This window comes from Ambystoma mexicanum, chromosome 11 (assembly GCF_040938575.1).
Source record: "Ambystoma mexicanum isolate Mex_15411 chromosome 11, UKY_AmexF1_1, whole genome shotgun sequence".
Lineage (NCBI taxonomy): Eukaryota > Metazoa > Chordata > Amphibia > Caudata > Ambystomatidae > Ambystoma > Ambystoma mexicanum.
In genome coordinates this window covers 1,469,052,120-1,469,073,686 of record NC_090934.1, presented here as the reverse complement: position 1 = coordinate 1,469,073,686, position 21,567 = coordinate 1,469,052,120, and the positions used below count along the sequence as shown (strand labels likewise).

At 47.4% G+C, this 21,567-nt stretch overlaps 1 protein-coding gene across 2 annotated transcripts in view; it reads right to left on the bottom strand.

Moving 5' to 3' along the window:
* TUBGCP4 (tubulin gamma complex component 4) overlaps nucleotides 1–21,567 on the bottom strand; it is a 317,619-nt gene that overhangs the window by 284,367 nt on the left and 11,685 nt on the right. For both annotated transcript variants that reach the window (XM_069625149.1, XM_069625148.1), the window contains exon 5: nucleotides 21,007–21,063. In XM_069625149.1, the coding sequence (XP_069481250.1) occupies nucleotides 21,007–21,063 (57 nt within the window). The remainder of the gene's footprint in view (nucleotides 1–21,006; nucleotides 21,064–21,567) is intronic.

Genomic DNA, 21,567 nt, shown 5'->3' with positions numbered 1-21,567 from the left:
CAATCATTGTAGCCACGCTGAACGGATGGAATGCTGAGTTCAACACAGCAACCTCTGCAGCAAGTGCATTAGCCTCTTGAATTGAAAGGGCATTGTCCCAACAGGAGATCCAAACTGTAACCTGCACATTAAACAGCAACATTTCCACGGCAGTCCGATAAACCTGGTAATGTTGGTAAGACAACGAGCTGGTCCCACTCTGCAACGGGCGCACTCCCCTCTTGAGTTGCCAAGCCAGGATTCAAACAGATGACTTTTAGCATACACACATCTCCTGTGAAAGCATGTTAACCCACTGTGCTATCTTCTCAGTATTCTAATGTTTGTTCTGCAGGTGATAGCCACCGTTTTCTAGAGAGGGCAGATCAGCCCACTGAGCCATTTTGCCACGATAGGAACCTATGACCTGCAGTTTATGCACTGACTGCCGTAGCAGGTGATTCAACCCACTAAACTAACTACATTTCCAAGATTCAAACCTGTAACCTGCTGTGTAAAAGAAGAGTTCTCCAGAAGGTGCATTAGGCTAGCAAGCTGCCCTACCAAGATCACGTCCATTGACTGCCAGAACCTACAAAGCTGCACAGCAGGTGCATTAGGATAAAGAGCTACCCTACAAGGGCCATGCGTGTGGCCTGCTGGTCACTCACAGATCTCTCCAACAGGTATATTAGGGCACTGTGCTGTTTTAGCAGAATGTTTACCTGTGCCCTACATGACGTCTACAGCACGCACAGTAACCCACTAAACTACCTCATCGGCTGCTGGAATGTTCCAGAATCTGGAAGTCCGCTCCTTCCTAAATGTCCACCTTTTATATTCAGAAGGGGAAATACAATGTCCATACCCCTTGAACATTGTGGGAGTGGCAGAGATTCGGCTGTGTCGGCAACTTACACAATCATTGTCAGCAAAAACACAGCCGAGTTTTCAGCAGCTTTGGATTTTCCTAGCTTTGTTTACATTGTCTAAGCAGGCAAGTGTGCCGGAAAGTATCCCCACCACCCAGACAGTTGCCACATGTTAGGTAAGAATTGATGTAGTAACACTGTGTGAAACTACATGACACTTTGTTCACAGTTTCTTTGTTGGCTGTTTCTGCCAGTGGTCGACTCGGTCTATAGTCGCAAATCCCTCACCTTTTAAGCATGTTTCTCCCATTCATGCGCAGCCTAGGTTGTCAATCACACAGCAGGGTGGGTGTCCTCAAAGGACAGCCAGCCAATCAGGACTGGTTGCATTCAGGCATTCCTAGAGACAAAGGACATGGGAGTTCTCTGGAACCTCCCTCACACCCTGCCTTTCCAGACACACTGGAGCCAGAGGCGGGTTTCAGGACGGAAGCCTGTCACAGGCAAAACGAACAAAGGGCTCAAACCTGGCTTGGCGCGCAGAATAAAACCCACAAAAAAGACCTCACAAACAGTAAATGGCAAGAAAAGATGACCAGGGCCATTTTGACAAAATGTTGACCCATGGGTGCTATACTGCAGCTCAGAATTCAGTGTGCGGTAGAAAAGCACAACGATAGGAAAATTAAACCACTGCCACCTGCCATTTAAAGTAGTGAGGGGAACATAAAAATCTTACATGAGAATGTATGATAAAGGGCTACTCGGTAACCCCCCCCCCCCAGCACTCCACCGTGCTGGACCGACAAAGAGAAAAGGTAAGTAAAGTCAATTTCACTTGACTGTTCTTGGGAACAGTAGTTCACACAAGAAAAAAGGTATTTAAACCTTATGAGAAATCTAAAGGATTTCTCTGTGACACTGCACTGAAGGTGCTGTGTGCCACCATACAAAAACGTGATGCCTAAGAAGTTTGTCAGACTCCTAAAACAAAGGAAACAAAATCCAAATCAGGTCAAAACACACGAGACTGAGACAAAGGTCTCACTCACTCCAGGGTTAAAATGTAAAATTCCTAAAGTACGGCAAAAGAGCTTGAGGGTCTCCAAGATTGAAGGGAATTAGCACAGAAATTACAATTCTCCCTAACACTCGTCCCCCCAGACTAAAGAACAGGAGGATTTAATCCACTCCTCGACGCATCTCCTAATCCAGTCGGACATAGTTTCTGGAAAGACCATCAGCATTTTGCTTATTACACCCGGACCTTCTTCTATGGTACAATTCAACCCCTGGAGGCTGAGTGACCACCTTAACAGTTTTGGATTTCTCCCCCTTCGTCTCAAGGGTTGGTGGTTTGTCTGAATAATGAAAGTTAAACCATACAAGTATGGCCTAAACTTCTTCAGAGACCACACAATGGCAAAACATTCATGTTCTATAGTTGCCCACCTTGTCTCGCGGTCCTTCAGTTTCCTACTGATGAAGCAGATGGGGTGTTGCCTGGATTTCACATCCAGTTGGCTCAAAACTGCAGCTATCCCTTTGTTAGAAGCATCCGTTTGTACACTGAAGGATTGGTTGTAGTCAGTCCTTCAAAAGCCTTAGTGCACTCCTCGTTCTACCTGGCCTTCCTGAGGAATTTGGGTGAGGAGATCACATTCACGGGAGAAGTTATGGACCCATAGTTCTCCATGAAGTTCCTGTAATACCCAGTGAGACCTAGGAAGGCTCTCACTTGCGTCAGAGAAGTAGGGGTGGCCCAGTCTTGTACAGCTTGTACTTTGCAAGGCAATAGCCTTATTTCACCTCCTATCTCATGGCCAAGGTAGATCACTTTACTCTGACCAATTTGACATTTACTAGCCTTTATGGTCAGATGGGCCTGTTCCACGGCCTCCAATACGGAGGCCGTGGAACAGGCCTAAAGCGGAGCCTATATCGACTATGATAGCACCGTCTACAATACGGTTACTACTCTAGCCTTAATGCTATTCCTCGATTACTGATCCTTGCAGCATTACGCCAACCACTGTCTCCAATCTGGCTGCCTTAGGCACCTTTCTAGCACTAGGCCTCTTAGTGAGCCTGACGAAATCTACCACTCTTCATACGCTAGACCTGACGTGTATAACTTACTCAACCATGACTCATAACACTATACCTCCCCCACCTTATCCTTTCAATACAACTTATGGACAAGCGCCAAGCAGGCTGACCCCCCCTAAAGAGCACATCTTATCCCATTAGACCATGCAATGCAGCCTCCAGGAACACAAGGATCTGCTCCAGATTCATCAAACTATTTGAACCTCCTGCCAGATCTACAACCAACTTCGATCTTGAGAGAGAAAAGCTACCAAACACCCAAAGCATAATCCGAGACAAGCCTACCCTTAACCTGGCACCTCCTCGGATTATGCTCAACCCACCCAACAAAATATCCAAACAGACTAAACATCTCTGCGCCATACACGCTTCTGGTGCAATGACAAGCCCTGCATCGCTACCTCTACCAGATCTTAAGGGAGCATTAACTGATGCCAGATCTCTAGTTGTGCATGCTATAGAGATATCCGACCTGATTCTGGCAGAAAACTACCACTTTCTAGCCATCACTGAATCTTGGCTACATGATGCAGCAGGACCTGCCCTCATGCTAGCAGTTCCTGATGGATACACCATCCCGAGAGCCGATAGATGCAAAGTGCGAGGAGGAGGCATTGCCCTCATCGCTAAATCCAGTGTCTGCATGAAACTAGCCCCCTCCCTAGACATTCTATCCTGCGAGGTCCTCACAGCTAAACTACCCATCGCCAACTCCCAGACTCTTACCATTCACCTCATGTATAGACCTCCAGACCCCATCGGGTCATTTGAGGAAGACATCTTTACTATTATCCCAGACAACTTAAAAAGTACTTCACAAGTCCTGGCACAAGGGGATCTTAACCTGGGCTTTAACAACTCAAAAGATAAATATGCAAATAGTACCGCCTATATCTTGTCAGAACTAGATCCTACCCAGAGAGTTACCCTACCTACTCATAACAAGGGGAGAAAACTTGGGTGGCAGATTATAATTGCAACACCGTCATTACATCACAATCCCACAAGCCTGGACAGACCACTACCTTCTATCATTCAGGCTAACCACTATAAAGCCAATACCCAAAAATACGCCCACGGCTCCCCCCGACTCAAACTATGAATAAAAAGAATATTGCAGCGGATAGACTTGTACCTCTTATTATTCCTACCCTCAACTCCCTACCGAACAGCATGGATCCCAACATGCTAGTTGAGGAGTACAACAAAATTATGACAGCTACACTTCACTCCGTTGCCCCTCTCAAAATGAGACAAAGCAAGCCCATAGCTCATCTTAACACCTGGTTTACCCCACACTTGAAAACCATACACTTGGAGAAAAGAAGACGTGAAGCTTCTTGGAGGCTACTCCCATAGATGGAAAAACAGAAACAACCTTAAAAACATCTCGCTTTACAAAAAGAAATAGGTCTGGCTAAACGAGAATCATACAATAACCGAATCTCAGTATGAAGGAACTATTCGTAATTCTAAAATAATTAGAAACACCTATCCCAGTACAAGATACCTGCATGAACGACAAACCTGGTGCACCAATATTCAGCATGCTCTAGCTAATAATGTTACCACCCTTCAGGACAAACAAATTGCACACAAAAAAATAATGAGTAAAAGCCTCGCTATCCACCCTCACCCAACCTAACAATACCCCAGCATTCCTTCTTAACCTCCCTACCCCGTTTCAGCTTCTCCAAAGTCTCCATTCTTGAGACTGAAAAAGTCATACTGTCACTTAAACCATTCGAACTGTCAGGGCGACCAATGCCCAGCCCAACTCATTAAGGACGCGGCAAGGGATCTGGAACCCTCCATTTCAAAGCTCATTAATGCCTCCTTCACCTCTGGCTTCATTCCAAGAAACCTCAAAGAGTCATGGGTACTCCCACTCCTAAAATAAAAAAGAACATAAAAACCATAGACCCGTCCATTCCAACAAACTACAGGCCCATTACCACAGTGCCATTTCTCCTCAAAATAATAGACAAGGTAGCCTACCCACAAATTCACAAATACTTGGAACTCCACCACTTTGGAGCACGCCAATCAGGTTTCCACCCACAACATGGAACGGAAACTGCACTAAATGACCTCAAGGCTCAAATTGATGAGCTCAGGGACAAGGGGATATCAGCCCTCCTTCTCCTCCTAGATCTATCAGCTGCATTTGACCTTGTGGACCACAAGGTCCTATGCAGCCACTTGGACTCAGCCGTGCACTTTTCCAAAGCAGCCATAGGCCCTCATTACAACCTTGGCGGAGGACCATGGTGCTATTAGCACCATGGTCCGTGCCGCTAAGGTTGCAATTCCGCCATGGTGGATGGCGGAATTACCGCCCCATTCCAAGGTGAGTGGGGCAGTAATTCCCCATTCACCAATGGCCCCTTCCCCATTCCCATTTTTGCCCCATAGGGCATAATGGGAATGGGGAAAGGCGATATTACGGCACCGTAAATTACGGTGCCGTAATTATCGCCAAGGTCCCTTTGCGGCATGGCTTTTAACGGCTGCAAAAAGCAGCCGTTAAAAGCCATCCCGCAAAGGGAACCTTGTAATCAGGCGTTAAGGGTCGGCGCCGTTTACGGCGCCGTAAACCCTTTAACGCCTGAGTCGGAATGAGGGCCATAGTCTGGACTGAATCATTCCTTAGTCCTGTTGCTAAGAGTCTTCTCACCCTCAGCAGCTGCATGGCCCCATCCCAATCACCTGCGGAGTGCCCCAAGGATCCTGCGTCTCACCCACCCTGTGTAACATATTCAACAAGCCCCTTTTCGAGGATCTGGACCATCTTGGTATCAACTACACCAATTATGCAGATTCTGCTACCACTTTCCGGGGATTGCAGCAAGGATTTGGCCTTGGTGAATAGAATATACCTCATCATCCAGGCATGGAGGGCAAAGCATGGTCTATGCCTGAATGATGACAAATCTGAACTCATCATCTTGGGCACTCCAGCCTCAAAAAATTAGGCCACGAATACACCTCCTTTATGATTGACGACAACCCCATTAAAGTTGCCAAAGAGGTTAAAACTTTAGGCTTTTACCTTGATTCCATTCTGTCATTCACTAAACAAGTAAACTCCATGGCATCTGCCACTGCATATACAAGCAAACTTATCAGAGCTGGCAAAGCATTTATATCCAATGATAGTTGCATTATCCTTGCTAGAGCCCTTATCCTGTCCAAATTGCACTACTGGAACTCTCTCTACATCGGCTCCAATAAGTACATCACCAGAAGCATTCAAACACTCCACAATAATGCCCTCAGAGCTGCCCTGGGCATTACAAGGAGAGAGCACATATCGGAGACCAGAAGACAAAAAAAAAACTGGCTCTCTAGGAGCGACAAAATCCGGCTAAAAACTGCCTCGCTCACCTACAGATGTTTGATTAATGTGGTCCCTTGCTACATTAGTGAGAGATTCTGCAGAAAATCCTCAACTAGACACACTAGAACAGCTAACACTAACTGCCTTGCTGTCCCAAGATATAAGCTGTCCAAGGTTGGGGGGGTGCAGCTTCCTTGTAAAAGCTGCTCAGCTTTGGAACTCCCTGCCCCCACCCCTACGAGCGGATCAACCATACATGAACTTCCGACAGAATGTCATCAACTGGCTCAAAGCCCATGACCAGTAAGACCTTGTCACCTCCATTTTTGTATTGTAACAGACTTCTGAGTGCTATTATCATATTGCCTGTACAGCGTTCCTCTTGTATGCGTTACTTGCTCTCGCGATTCTATGCAACCATATTTCTTCTTGACACTATATAACTGTATTTCTTTGTGCTCTAATCTGTATTTATGACGTGTGACCTAAACTGCAAGTCTTCTTGTAACCTCTGCGCTGATACCTTTGGGTCCAGCGCGCAATATAAATAATAAACAATACATAACCTAGGTGGTGAAGATGCTATTCCCAAGTGGGCTGAAACTGCAATGTCACTCAAGTTCCACGCAGGAGTCCTTTAACCCATTCAGAACTGACTCACCATCCTCTGAAATGTAGAAGGTGCATTTTTGAGTCCAAACGGCATAACCTTAAACTGATAGAGGCCTCCTGGGGTGGAAAATGCAGTCTTCTCCTTGGCATGGTCTGTCAGAGCTATTTTCCAATAGCCTGAGGTCAGGTCAAAGGCCCTGAGGAACTTGGCTGAACCAAGTTTGGCCACCAACTCAACTGCCCTGGGTAAAGGATGGGCATCAGAAGTGGCGACTGCTTTAAGAGCTCTATAGTCCACACAGAATCTCAACTCTTGGTTCCTGCTTTTGGCACTAGTACCACTGGACTAGCCCATGGACTGGTAGATGGCTCAATAACCCCAAGATCAATCATCTTCTTCACCTCTTCCTTTATGTGGGTTCCAAAATGATCAGACGTTCTGTAACCAGTGAGAATATCATGTGTGACCCAAGCGGTTCGGGTCCTCCTCCTCCTCGTACTACTACTTTTCTTTCGTGTGCTGCTTCCCCTCTTCCCTTTTGTGAGTTGCCCCAGAGTCCCTGTGAGTAGCCCTGTTGGCTACCCACAAGTCAGCAGCCTGTGCTGGCTTTATGGGATCAATCTCTTTTGAGTCAGCCAAGTGCTGTCTCAGCTCAGGAGAGCAGGCATCAAAAATAGATTCTAGCAACAACAAAAAGAGGTCTCATTCCTCCAAAGGTGTGTACCCCTTAGCCCAACCATTTACGTTGTTTCAAACATTCACATATCCAGGTAGCTCAAGGGGTACCATCAGTCTTTTTGAGGGTCCTAAACCTCTTAAAAAGGTACTGGGAAGGAGTTTTCCCAAATCTGGCTATTAATGCCAGCTTTACTGATCATAATCCTTTCTCTCACTGGTAACAAATTCCATCACAGCTATTCAGGGGGAGCCTAGACATGAGCCATGGAATTAAATCAATCCCACTTATTCCTTGAAGACCATAGGTGTATTCAAACTTACCCAGCCAATCCAACACATCACGTTTAGGTTCATACATACTCACTGCTTCTTTAGACAGGCGAGGCCTCTTGGGACTAGCAGACCCAGAAGACCCTAAAAGGGAAGCAGAATCAAGGGACATCTTTCTCATAGCCATTTCATGTTGCATCTCTCTTTCTCTTATTATCACCTCTTGATGTTTGGCTTTAGCTTGCAGGCTTTGTTTCTTGAATTCCAACTCTAATCTTAGTCTCTCTAGAGGAATATAGTCTGGGCTTAGATTTGGACCTTGTGGCGTCCCAATGCGAAGTGACTGAGGTTACAGGGGCAGGCTGTGGCAGAAGAGACTCCTGCACCTCCTCTGGCTCATCTTGCAGATTGGAGCTGGACTTAATCTAGCATCCTCTTCATTCTCTTCCACATGATTTGGGTGAGTAGGGGTTACAGGCCTACTACCCAAGCTTTGGCGATTCAGAAACCTTGTAAAGAATTCACATTTTTTATCCTTTTCAGAGCCAGATCCCTAGATTTACACATGTCTTTCAGTTGATCTACCGTCAGGACAATCAGGGCTGCCTCGTTTAAGTTATCCATATTTGGCATGTTACAGTTGCTTAACTTTTTGGTGGAGCTTAGCCTTGTGGCTGGTTTAGTTGGGCACAGCAAATAGTCAATGTAACCACTCTACACCAATCCCCTCACCCGCCACTATTGTTAGGTAAGAATTTATGTAACACTGTGTGAGACTACACAACACTTATCCACTTGGTATTAGGTAACCCACCATTTGGTATAGGCCTGTGTACTAAACAAGTTGGTAGTGTGATTGAGCAGCCAGGCTCATATCAAGAGGGGTAAGTGTGAGCTGTAGCAATGAAATTCGCAAATACAAGTAGCCAAGTAACTCTTATACTCAAGGTTTCAGTTATAAATAGTTATTTATTTACCATCAGTTTTTAAATAAGCGTTCTTTAAAAAGGGCAAGATATGGGGGGGCGATGGTGCACGGCTCAGAAGATGGCCGCTGCCTGAGAGAGCTCGCTCTCAGCGACACCAAACATCCTGCAAAATCCTTTTTCACACTGCCTGCCAGATAATATCAACACAAGCACGGGACTGCAGAAGCTGCAGCGCACACAGTATTTGTCTGGGCTCCCACATGAGGCCCTTTGGCCACGTTGCCCCCGCAGGGCATGAAACTCTGTGCTGCCTGACTGATGAAACAAAGCCGGGCACACCCCACCCCCAGAGACTGACGCCCCACACCTCCACGAAGTACCACAGGGGGAGGATGGGAAAAAACAAAAATCAGCCTTGACAGTGGCTCCCACACAACTGCAGCTTGCGTGGGGTTTTCTATGACAGAGCCTCCATCCGCCGCTCCCCTTTTCCTTCACGCAGCTGATCCAGACCAACAACAGAGGGACACTGCGGCAGCCGGACCTCTGCGCCATCTACAAATCTGGCTAAAATCCCTTGGGCCTGGAATACCGGTTCATGTGCAGACCGCCCCAGGGGGACCACAGAGATGATAGCAGCTGCCACTCACTGGGAACTTCAATACTGGCACGTCCCCAGTTAGTCTCCTTTTCCCCCCAGCTCCTCCTTTCCTCTTCCAGTGCCCTTGATGCTACTTTGGGGCGTACCTTTCCCTCGACCCATGGGATACGTGGCCCAGCTCCTCCCTCTTGAGGTGCCGGGCCCGATCAGTTTGCTTGTAGGCTGCGGCAAGGGACTGCAGGAGGCTCTGGTGCCGGGAACAGAATTTCCAATGTGCATGGAGAGGAATGGGGCGCACAACATACAGAGTCGGAGGCACTGTAAACATCACGAAGATAGATCCCTGATGCGTTCCCACTGCTGCTCTGTGTGACCACCATGCCCTGCTCGCACACACTAGCCAACCTCCTGATCTAGCCCCTTTCTGAGCCCTGTAGCCATTCACAGGTGGCACTGGACCACGGGGTGCGCGGCCCTCTCTCCTCGACTGCCCTCTGTAACCCTCCCTAGACCACAAGAGAGAATTCCATTCAAGAGCAGTGGGGAGAATTTCACCCAAGACCAGCAGAAAAACATTCTTGTAAGAACATCGGGAGGGGGTCCATCTAAGGTGCGTGGGGAGAAAGCCATCCAGGAACACAAGATAAAGACCCACTTGAGACCACTGGGGAGAACCCACCCAACGTTGCAAAGGAGAAATCCACCCAAGTTCACTGGGAAGATACCCTCCCAGGGTGACAGTGGGGAGATCAACGCAACATAAAAAAAAAGTATCCAACAATATTGGGGGGAATACCCTTGGGAGTTCACTGGGAGAGTGGCAAACTCTGCTGTCACTGTACCTCTGGGATCCTTCTCCCTGACCCAGGCACTCCATTGGAGGGATCAGGGGCACCTCCCGGCATCCGAGAGTTCCTTTCACAAATACCTACACCACTCTCAAGGAGAGCCCGAAACAGAGGCGGAGAACCCTTCATTCAACAGAGAGGGTGTGGAGGAGGGGCGCACTGACAGCGGCCACTCCACAACGACATTACTACGTACCTTGTTGAAATGGGAAATAATCACCGGAAACAAGCAAAAGTGTACCAATTCACGAGACAGGAACATCCCCCGTTGCGCCTCCTCCTTCCGTAACCCCTGCAGCGGTCGATATGGCCACACAGACACTATTGAGCCTGAAGAACAGCACAGACTCCCTCGGATCGAAAATTGATTCTCTGACCTGTAGAGTAGAAACATTTACAGATAGATAAACTGTGCGGCCGGATGACTGAGGAGGAGCAGCGGATTGGGGACGCGGAGGACAGGCTAAGATCTGTACAGAGAGAGGTTGTGACCTTGCAACAAATCAGTGAGGTGGGTGGAGGCAAAAAACGACAGCTTGGAGGGAAGGTCAAGAAGGAACAATATCTGCATTTTAGGGGTCTCTGAGTCCACTGACATAGACAATATGGAACTATTTGTCGAAAAACTCCTTGTGGAGATACATCATCATCCCCCCCTCTCCTCCATGTTCCTATACAAGAGAGTGTATGGCTCCTTGGACGGACCCAGTGCTCCGGACAGGCTCATCATTGCCCAGATCCTAAATTACAGGGATGTTCTCCTCCGGGCTGCCAGAGACGGGGGTGAACTCCGATATGGCTCCTCCATCATTAGGCTCTTTCTAGACTTCAGTCAACAGGTGCAGGAACAGAGAAAAACCGTACAAGCTGTGAAAAAGAAACTTAAGAAAAAAATATCTGTTACCCCGTGCAGTTCCTGGCTAAACTTTGTGTTGTTCATGATGGGGAAAACCTTGTTCTTCAATACCCGTGCGGATCACTTCGTCTCGGAACTGCAGATGCACAAGCCACCCCAGAAGGATTGCTGGTCTAAATTCTTCTTTCATACGGCAGATCAACCCCAATTGGGGTTCCCTGCCCTCACCCTCTGATGGGCAGACAACGTTGAAACACATATTGTTGTGTCGCTGTAATGTCTGAGCACTAAGGCTGTGCTTCACACCCCATTGGGGCAGTCACTGCGTCTAGGTAGTTGCTTCAGTTCAGTTGGGGATTCAGCCGGTATGTTTATATTTCTGGCATGGGTGGCAGGAGTCAGGGGAAGTTACTTAGTTTATGTTGCACAGGTAATTCATGTTGTTCACTGCAATATCACACTGCCTGGGAAGGTATGACAGTCATGAGTTGACCATGTTTGCACCGGCCAAGATGGTCTTTTTTTTCTGACTCAAATCACTATGCTCTGTAAATCATTAACTTATGTCATGGAAGATTAGGGGGAAATCACTAATCACAAGAAGCTGAGATTGGTACTGAATCACGCAAAGCTACACAGGGCCAATGTGCTCTATCTGCAGGAGACACCTTCCCGTGGACAGCCTGCTCAGTGTTCAGAGGTTGGGATTTCATAGATACAGGGACTCTTATTCACAGTCCAGAGGGGTAGCAATTTACTTACACCAGTCGCTACAGTTGCGCTTTCCATGAGCAACTGGCCGACGTAGAAGGTCAAAATTTGTTTGTGGCTCGGGAGTGTCCGAGTGTGAGGATCTTATTTGTTAATGTGTGCGCCCCTAACAGATTCACCTGACTTTTTCCAGAGCTGTACTGCACTAACCCATAAATTCCCCTCACGCAAAGTTATATGGGCTGGGGACTTTAACATGGCACTGACATTGGACAAGAACCAGTCCGCCTCCACACAACTGACACCCCGTAAAGCTGTGCTCGCCTGGCAAGATATAGCAGAATCCATAGGACTGGTAGACATATTCACCCGGACGTACGTGAATACTCTTTCTATTCAGGAGTACATGGTACAGCCTCTAGGATCGATTACATTATACTCTTCCTTCCCCTCACCTATTCGACACAAGTGCACCCGAATGTTGCCCAGAAATCTGTCTGACCACTCTCCGGTCCTGGCTGCCATTCTCCTCCCGGCATCCGTGCTTCGTCCTCCTCGTTGGCGCATCCGCCCCTGTGCCCTTGGCGACACAGTCTTTCATCAAGGACTGAGGGACAACATTGATGAATGCTTCCGAAATAATGTTGGCTCCATTCTGGACCATCAGACACTTTGGGAACCATTTAAGGTGGCTGTTAGGGGCTGCTTTATCTCTAGAAAAGGTGGGGTACTGAGGTCCCTGAGGGAGACTCTTCGCAGACTGGAGGGGGAGATATGGGATCTGGAAAAACAACCTTCAGGTACAAATGCACAAATTTCCAAGAAGCTTGGGGATAAATGCAGCGAATTCTTGGAGACAGCACAAAAACAGGATAAATTCTTGGGTGACCCAGTGTTGGCGATCAGCTATGCGGAGGGCAGCATACCCAGCCGCACCCTGGCATGGGCAATAAAGAGAGAAGGCTCCGGGGGTGGGGGGGTATACTGAGACAGCAGACTCCAATGGGGCGCTACTCCATGACTCTGCTGAAATGAAAGAATTTCAGCATTATTATAATCAGCTATACTCGTCACAACTATTGGCTTCCTCAGAGGACATCCGGCTTTACCTAGACCGTATTGCCCTGAGTGGTTGGACCCCCTTCAAGCAGATCTATTTAATGCTCCAATTACAGTGGAGGAAATAAGCAGGGTTATACAGAATCTTCCCAGCGGCAAGACCCCTCGTCAGGATGGTATCGCCGCTGAGCTTTATAAAGAATATGCAGGGATTCTCATCCCGCGCACCTGGGTAATATGTTTGAGGCATCCCCATCTGCTGGTCTTCTCCCGGAATCCTCCAGGACAGACGTAGTCACACAGTTGCTTAAGCCCAATAAAGATTCCCAAAACTGTAACTGTTGCGTTAATGAACACAATTTTGGCAAAACTGCTGGCGGACAGGCTTCTCCCTCAGAGGGGCGCTTTGGTTCTTCCGGATCAGCCGGGCTTCATCTCAAGCAAGTCTACAAAGAATAACTTACAATGCCTCTTCTCCATAGAGCACAATATCAACAAGGAGGTCCCTATAGTAGTCATGGCCCTCGATACAGAGAAGGCCTTAGACTCCGTTGAGTGGCCATTGTTGTTCGAGGTTCTGTGCAGGTTTAGACTGGGACTACAAAAAATAGAATGGATCTGTCTCCTATACACCTCCCCACAGGCATTAAAACTCACAAACCAACAGGCATTGGAGACTATTTACCCCACTAGAGGGACATGACAAGTGTGATGCTGGAAATGCATCGTAGGGACAGGGCCTCTGTATCCCTGTCCTTTACTGCTTTTTTATCATGTGTTCTGTCGTGTTTTTCGCGCAGGAGTTCATGTGGGGCTCCTGGCGGTGCAGCTCTCTCTTTTGGTTTGGGGGCATGAAATATTTGGAGGATTGTGGTCCCCACATCCCAGACCCGGCTGCTCGAAGACAACTATGTAGCAACCCTATCCCAATTGGTGTGCAAGGTGGAAGTCTGGATCTGTTTGCCCATATCCCAAGCCGCCCTTCTAGCCATAGCTAAGATGGTGGTGGTGGTGGTGTCCAAAATGTTGTACATATTCAATAATGATCCATTGGTTACCCCATCATGGTTTTGGAGAAGCTTGCACTCTACGTTCACCAAACTGGTATGGGCGGGCGGGCATTCACGATCGGGTCGCGCTCAACCATATCTCTTCCCTATGAGTCTGGGGGACTGCATTATCCGGACATGTACTACTGTTACTTAGCTGCCCAAGTTCAATACACGGTCTGGTGATGGCACCCTTCTATAGAATTCGCCCATAGCAAACTGGAAAAAGCAATAACTCAACCACTTGAACTGAAAGGCCTGCTCTGGGGAGCCCCCAAGCGTATCCCAAAGGATGTAATTCAACCTTTAGAAGTAACTCGCTTGGCATGGGACAGCGTGAACAAAAAGACCAGTACATCCAGGAATTACCATGCAGATTTTGCAATATTTGAGGTTCACTACTTCCCCCTTACCTCCGAGAAGTCCTTTAAGACACTGGTACAGAAACTAGGGTTTCATTCTCTGGGTGACCTCGTACATGACGGGCAATTCATACAGTGGGATCTCCCCCAGAGTACCGGGGTCCTTGGAATGCAGTCTCCCTCCAATTTTATTACAGGCTGAGGGAAACACTGAGGAGTATGGAAAAACTTTCCAGCTGCACCAGAGCCATTCCCTCCGACGCACTTTGTGACACACCCTCACAACAAATATGGTGTCTGCCCTATACAAATCTATTAAGATCTCTACGTTCAGCTCCCAGGGTGCTGTACAGGGCTAGGTGGGATGGAGCCCTGGGGGTTCCCCTTCAAGAGAAGCAGTGGCCATCTGTAAAACGACCAAGGAAATCTCCCTGAATGCCAGGTTCTGCCTGATCCATTTCAAATTCTACATCAATCCTACCTGTCCCCTACTCGACTGCACACATTCTATCCAAATAGAACTGCGTCTTGCCCGAGGTGGAATGGTAACAGTGCACATACAGATCTTTTGGGAGGGGGTGTCTGGCAGAATCAGCTCAATGGTCCTGGGGTGTCCGCGTGACATGCCTATGATCTGGCTCCTGGCGTTGTTTACCATCCCAACCACATCTGAAAACAAACTGTTAGCCACGGCTTCAGTGGTTGCAAGAGCTACAATTGTTAAATCCTGGATGAGACAGATCACTCACTGTTACGGAATGGCTCAATAAGATGAAAATGTGTGCAATGCTTAAATCCTCCTATGCACCCTCGCTTGCCTTGGTAGTAGACCCATGGACTATTGGACACCCTTTTGCACGTACACCTTGGAAAGGGAAGAAGCCGCAGAGGCTTAACCAGTCATGGCTCAATCCCACGTGGATCCATCACAGCCGTTCGCAGTATCAGTTCTCTCTTTTTTCTCCCTTATATCGATTACTTAGCAAATATGTGAGTTGACGACATGTATGTACTGCGATATAACTCCCAAGCAAGGGAAATATACTGCAATAGTCGACACATTTCCCCTAAGAAACGCTTTACGTGAACTGCAGGAGTGTCAGAAGCAGCTGATTTCCCGTCTCTGTGTTTCAGTGCAGCTTGACACTAGAGATATGTTACGTTACGTTCCTACCTGGTTCTTTCGTCTAGCCATCAGTTTGTTCGGAGTCGATTGACATTACCAAGAATAACCAGGTGAACCCTGGCGTACCGAGACGTTTTAAGGAACACCTGGGTACTGAGGAGTGAGTGCATTGGGATTTTCGCAGCTTCGGAGCCCAGAGTCTCGGACCCTGACTACGTGTACACCGATTCAAGGCTTTGGCAGACCAGCAAAGCGGAGCTGCTGGGGACCTTAAGTCAGAGAGCGGGGAGTGGCGAGGCTAGCGATACCACTTCGGCAGAGGAGCGGGTGAGATCGCATTGCCCTTGCCCCTTGCCCCCACTGAATGGTAAAGTAGTGAGAGGACCCGAGAGAGGTTCCGCTTGTCACTACCGGCTACATTTATATTTATATTTACTGCACTTGCCTAATAAGCCACTCTTGCTGCACCTTCCACATCTGTTAAAGCCTGTGTTACTGCCTGGTGACAGCACTTATTTTAAGTGCATTTACAACCTTGGACGTATATATAAACTGGTCAGCTGACAAGCATACTGAGCAGAGGGAACGTTGGGGCTACCTAAGCGACCCAGCTCAGGACTTCTGCTGATGGTATCAGGTAATATTATCCCCATATATATGGTCGCCGAAAATAATATCGCCGGGAAAAGGTCGCAGCGATATTATATGGGTGACCATATATGGGGACAGGGGCCAAAAAAAAAAAGTGGGCGTTGCGGGGGTGTCCCCCGCATGTTCCATGCAATAATGTCGCCACAAAAAACGGCCATTATTCAGTGATATTTTTGCATGGCGAGATTTTTGTGGCGACATTATTACATGGAACCCTGCTGATGTCTGTTGATTTCTGAGATAGGGAGACTGTTGGGGTGATCCCCTTTGATCACTGATTGCTGGATTATTTTATCTGTATCACCGTAACCCTCAGCGAGTAACCAGCAATTTTTAACGTGCTCATTTGCTCACATGTTCATTCGATCTATAGTCCACCAAAGACAAGCCTTGCCCCTTAGAAGCCAGTATGGCAACTATTACAACTTCTGATCCAAACGTGGCAGGTATCATGGAGCAACGGGAACAAACGGATTTGCAACCGGATCAGCTTGTGGGGAGACAACAACAAGGTTCTACACAAGGCTGTAAAGACATACAGGACAATCTTGTCCCTGAACCTAGGGGGGGCGTGCCCTTGTGCGACCCACCTGGCGTCCTTGAAGAGATACTATGCTCAGCTGGAATCACAGCCAATTGGCCTATTGAAATCAGGGTTGAAATTGGCACCACCACAACGTCCTCAGAAAATCTACTTCAAAAGGACACCTTCAGACTGGCTAGCAGTAGTCACCAGATGTCCTTGGATAAGGGTAGTGACCTAGATGACGTTACAACAAAACGAAAGACTTCTGCCGAGGGTTTCGGGGAGCCTATATCTATCTACATAATTGCCTAGTATCAGAGAAAATATACCGGATACAGGGTTGGGTTGCCACTTTGGACGAGATTTCACTATCGTTCTCAGAAGTTCCATCCTCAAAGATGCCATAGCAAAGTACCTAGATGAAAACAATCTGAAAGTCAACGTCTCCAAATCCAAAATCTTGACATTTACGGCAAAGAAGGCTCATAAGCCATCGGGGGAAACAAGTGTGGTACTTGAAAGGGGAATAAACATCTTTGAGTGATAGCTGCATTAGACTAACAGAATCAATGTAATGGTAAAAAAAACATTAAAACTGAAATGTGCGTGATAATACTTTCAAAGAACACTTTTGTATAGTGCTCAGGATTACCCTTCTTCGAAATTGATGAAAGTGAAATGTATATGTATGTAGCTCTGTGATGTATATTTTGGCCTTGCCAATGTGGAAAAGTTGTTTTCACAAATTAAACTCTTTTTAGAAGAAATGAAAGGGCAAGGATGGGCAAAGAATCCCTGAAAAAGAATTGCATGATGGACTGCAATAATTCTGACTTGTAGAAATGTTAGACATTACTAGATGAACACATTGATCTGTATTCTCCGGAAGTGTTGATAACATTTTGCTCTGAGAGATATTACTCTACCGAATGCATGCAATGAAACAATAAAAGAATATTTGTGCGTTTACAATGGAAAAAACAATGAGATTTTCTGAAGGGGGCAAATGGAAAAATACTAATAAACACAGATCTGGAATTTTTTGAAAACACTGGAAAAAACACCCCCCTAAAGTGAAAAAAAAAAGAAACCACCCTATAGAAAGGAACCCCTAATTAAACATTAAATTGCGAGTGTGTATTCACGAGGCATTCGGAATAAAGGGCAGGTCTCGTACATTGGTTTGAGCGTGTGGGTCTCCAATGCATTGAACTGGAGGGCATAGCTCACATGTACTGGTGGATTCTAGATGCACTGGGATCCGATGGTCGGATTCTGAAGCCATGGGCTTGTAGTAAAGCTAGAACATTCATCCCATCTCGCCCCCGCAACCTGCAGTAGGATTCTGAAGCCCTGGGCTTGTAGTAAAGCTAGACCATTCATCCCATCCCATCTTGCCTCCGCTACATGCAGTAGGATTCTGGAGCCATGGGCTTGTAGTAAAGCTAGAACATTTATCCCATCCCATCTTGCCCCCGCTACCTGCAGTAGGATTCTGAAGCCATGGGCTTGCAGTAAAGCTAGAACATTCATCCCATCTTGCCCCCGCTACCTGCAGTAGGATTCTGAAGACATGGGCTTGTAGTAAAGCTAGACCATTCATCCCATCCCATCTTGCCCCCGCTACCTGCAGTAGGATTCTGAAGCCCTGGGCTTGTAGTAAAGCTAGACCATTCATCCCATCCCATCTTGCCCCCGCTACCTGCAGTAGGATTCTGAAGCACTGGGCTTGTAGTAAAGCTAGACCATTCATCCCATCCCATCTTGCCCCGGCTGCCTGCAGTAGGATTCTGAAGCCATGGGCTTGTACCTAGAACATTCATCCCATCTTTCTCCCGCTACCTGCAGTAGGATTCTGAAGCCATGGGCTTGTAGTAAAGCTAGAACATTTATCCCATCTTTCTCCCGCTACCTGCAGTAGGATTCTGAAGCCATGGGCTTGTAGTAAAGCTAGAACATTTATCCCATCCCATCTTGCCCCCGCTACATGCAGTAGGATTCTGAAGCCATGGGCTTGTAGTAAAGCTAGAACATTCATCCCATCTTGCCCCCGCTACCTGCAGTAGGATTCTGAAGCCATGGGCTTGTAGTAAAGCTAGAACATTCATCCCATCCCATCTTGCCCCCGCTACCTGCAGTAGGATTCTGAAGCCATGGGCTTGTAGTAAGGCTAGAACATTCATCCCATCTTGCCCCTGCTACCTACAGTAGGATTCTGAAGCCATGGGCTTGTAGTAAAGCTAGAACATTCATCCCATCTTGCCCCCGCAACCTACAGTAGGATTCTGAAGCCATGGGCTTGTAGTAAGGCTAGAACATTCATCCCATCTTGCCCCTGCTACCTGCAGTAGGATTCTGAAGCCATGGGCTTGTAGTAAGGCTAGAACATTCATCCCACCTTGCCCCCGCTACCTGAAGTAGGATTCTGAAGCCACGAGTTTGTAGTAAAGCTAGAACATTCATCCCATCTTGCCCCCGCTACCTGCAGTAGGATTCTGAAGCCATGGGCTTGTAGCTATATCATTCATCCTATCTTGCCCCCGCTACCTGCAGTAGGATTCTGAAGCCATGGGCTTGTAGTAAAGCTAGAACATTCATCCAATCCGACCCCCGCAACCTGCAGTAGGATTCTGAAGCCATGGGTTGTAGTAAAGCTAGAACATTCATCCCATCTTGCCCCCGCTACCTGCAGTAGGATTTTGAAGCCATGAGTTTGTAGTAAAGCTAGAACATTCATCCCATCTTACCCCCGCTACCTGCAGTAGGATTCTGAAGCCATGGGCTTGTAGGAAAGCTAGAACATTCATCCCATCCCATCTTGCCCCCGCTACCTGCAGTAGGATTCTGAAGCCATGGGCTTGTAGTAAGGCTATAACATTCATCCCATCTTGCCCCCGCTACCGGTAGTAGGATTCTGAAGCCATGGGCTTGTGGCAAAGCTAGACCATTCACCCCATCTTGCCCCGGCTACCTGCTGCAGGATTCTGAAGCCATGGGTTTGTAGTAAAGCTTGAACATTCATCCCATCCCATCTTGCCCCGGCTACCTGCTGCAGGATTCTGAAGCCATGGGTTTGTAGTAAAGCTAGAACATTCATCCCATCCCATCTTGCCCCTGCTACCTGCAGTAGGATTCTGAAGCCATGGGCTTGTAGTAAGGCTAGAACATTCATCCCACCTTGTCCCTGCTACCTGCAGTAGGATTCTGAAGCCATGAGTTTGTAGTAAAGCTAGAACATTAATCCCCATCCCATCTTGCCCTGGCTGCCTGCAGTAGGATTCTGAAGCCATGGGCTTGTAATAAAGCTACAACATTTATCCCATCCCATCTTGCCCCCGCAACCTGCAGTAGGATTCTGAAGCCATGGGCTTGTAGTAAAGCTAGAACATTCATCCCATCTTGCCCCCGCAACCTGCAGTAGGATTCTTAAGCCATGGGCTTGTAGTAAGGCTAGAACATTCATCCCATCTTGCCCCCGCTACCTGCAGTAGGATTCTGAAGCCATGGGCTTGTAGCTATAACATTCATCCCATCTTGCCCCCGCAACCTGCAGTAGGATTCTGAAGCCATGGGCTTGTAGTAAAGCTAGAACAGTCATCCCATCTTGCCCCCGCTACCTGCAGTAGGATCCTGAAGCCATGAGTTTGTAGTAAAGCTAGAACATTCATCCCATCTTACCCCCGCTACCTGCAGTAGGATTCTGAAGCCATGGGTTTGTAGTAAAGCTAGAACATTCATCCCATCCCATCTTGCCCCGGCTAACTGCAGTAGGATTCTGAAGCTATGGGCTTTTAGTAAAGCTAGAACATTCATCCCATCCCATCTTGCCCCGGCTACCTGCAGTAGGATTCTGAAGCCATGGCCTTGTAGCTATAACATTCATCCCATCTTGCCCCCGCAACCTGCAGTAGGATTCTGAAGCCATGGGCTTGTAGTAAGGCTAGAGCATTCATCCCATCTTGCCCTCGCTACCTGCAGGATTGTGAAGCCATGGGCTTGTAGTAAAGCTAGAACATTCATCCCACCCCATCCCATCTTGCCCCCGCTACCTGCAGTAGGATTCTGAATCCATGGGCTTGTAGTAAAGCTAGAACATTCATCCCATCTTGCCCCCGCTACCTGCAGTAGGATTCTGAATCCATGGGCTTGTAGTAAAGCTAGAACATTCATCCCATCTTGCTCCCGCTACCTGCAGTAGGATTCTGAAGCCATGGGCTTGTAGTAAAGCTAGAACATTCATACCATTCCATCTTGCCCCGGCTACCTGCAGTAGGATTCTGAAGCCATGAGCGTGTAGTAAAGCTAGAACATTCATCCGATCTTGTCCCCACTACCTGCAGTAGGATTCTGGAGGGCTTTACTATTGGCAGCAAACGCGTGGAGGAGATTTTATGCCACATAGAAACCTTTCCCTACTGAAAACTTACCTTTTGAGTTTTGATCTGTTCTACAACCACCATCACAGAGGGAAAGAGGAGATGGAACTAAAAGACACAATTCCAGAGAAATAAAACTTAGCAATTTGAAAGATTTAAAAAAGTATATTCAATCAAACTTCCAATGTATTAATTCCGTCACATGTGCAACTAATTAGCACAGATTGAATTACAAGAATCCCTTCATTAAAGAAGGAAAACAAAAACAGTGTTCACTCTTCTAAGATCGAAACAGAAATAAGTTGTTACCCTGCCAGCTCCCTCCTCCCCCCACTGTGCATCGAAAAGGAAACCGCAAAATATATTTTATAGACAGCAGATCCAAAATGTGAATTTGAAGTGTTGCAACATATTCCCATTCCACTCTGCACCCCCAATGAATCCTGCATCCATCCGTTCCTACAGGCCAGTGGGGGGGGGGGGGAGCTCTGCTTTACAAGAGCCATACAGATGTCAGATTAGCAATGTATATAGTCCATGTCCACAACTCCATGCCTGCTGGGCTTCAGAAGAGGGGTTGGGGGGGGCAAAGGTTAGGTTCATGATGACTCC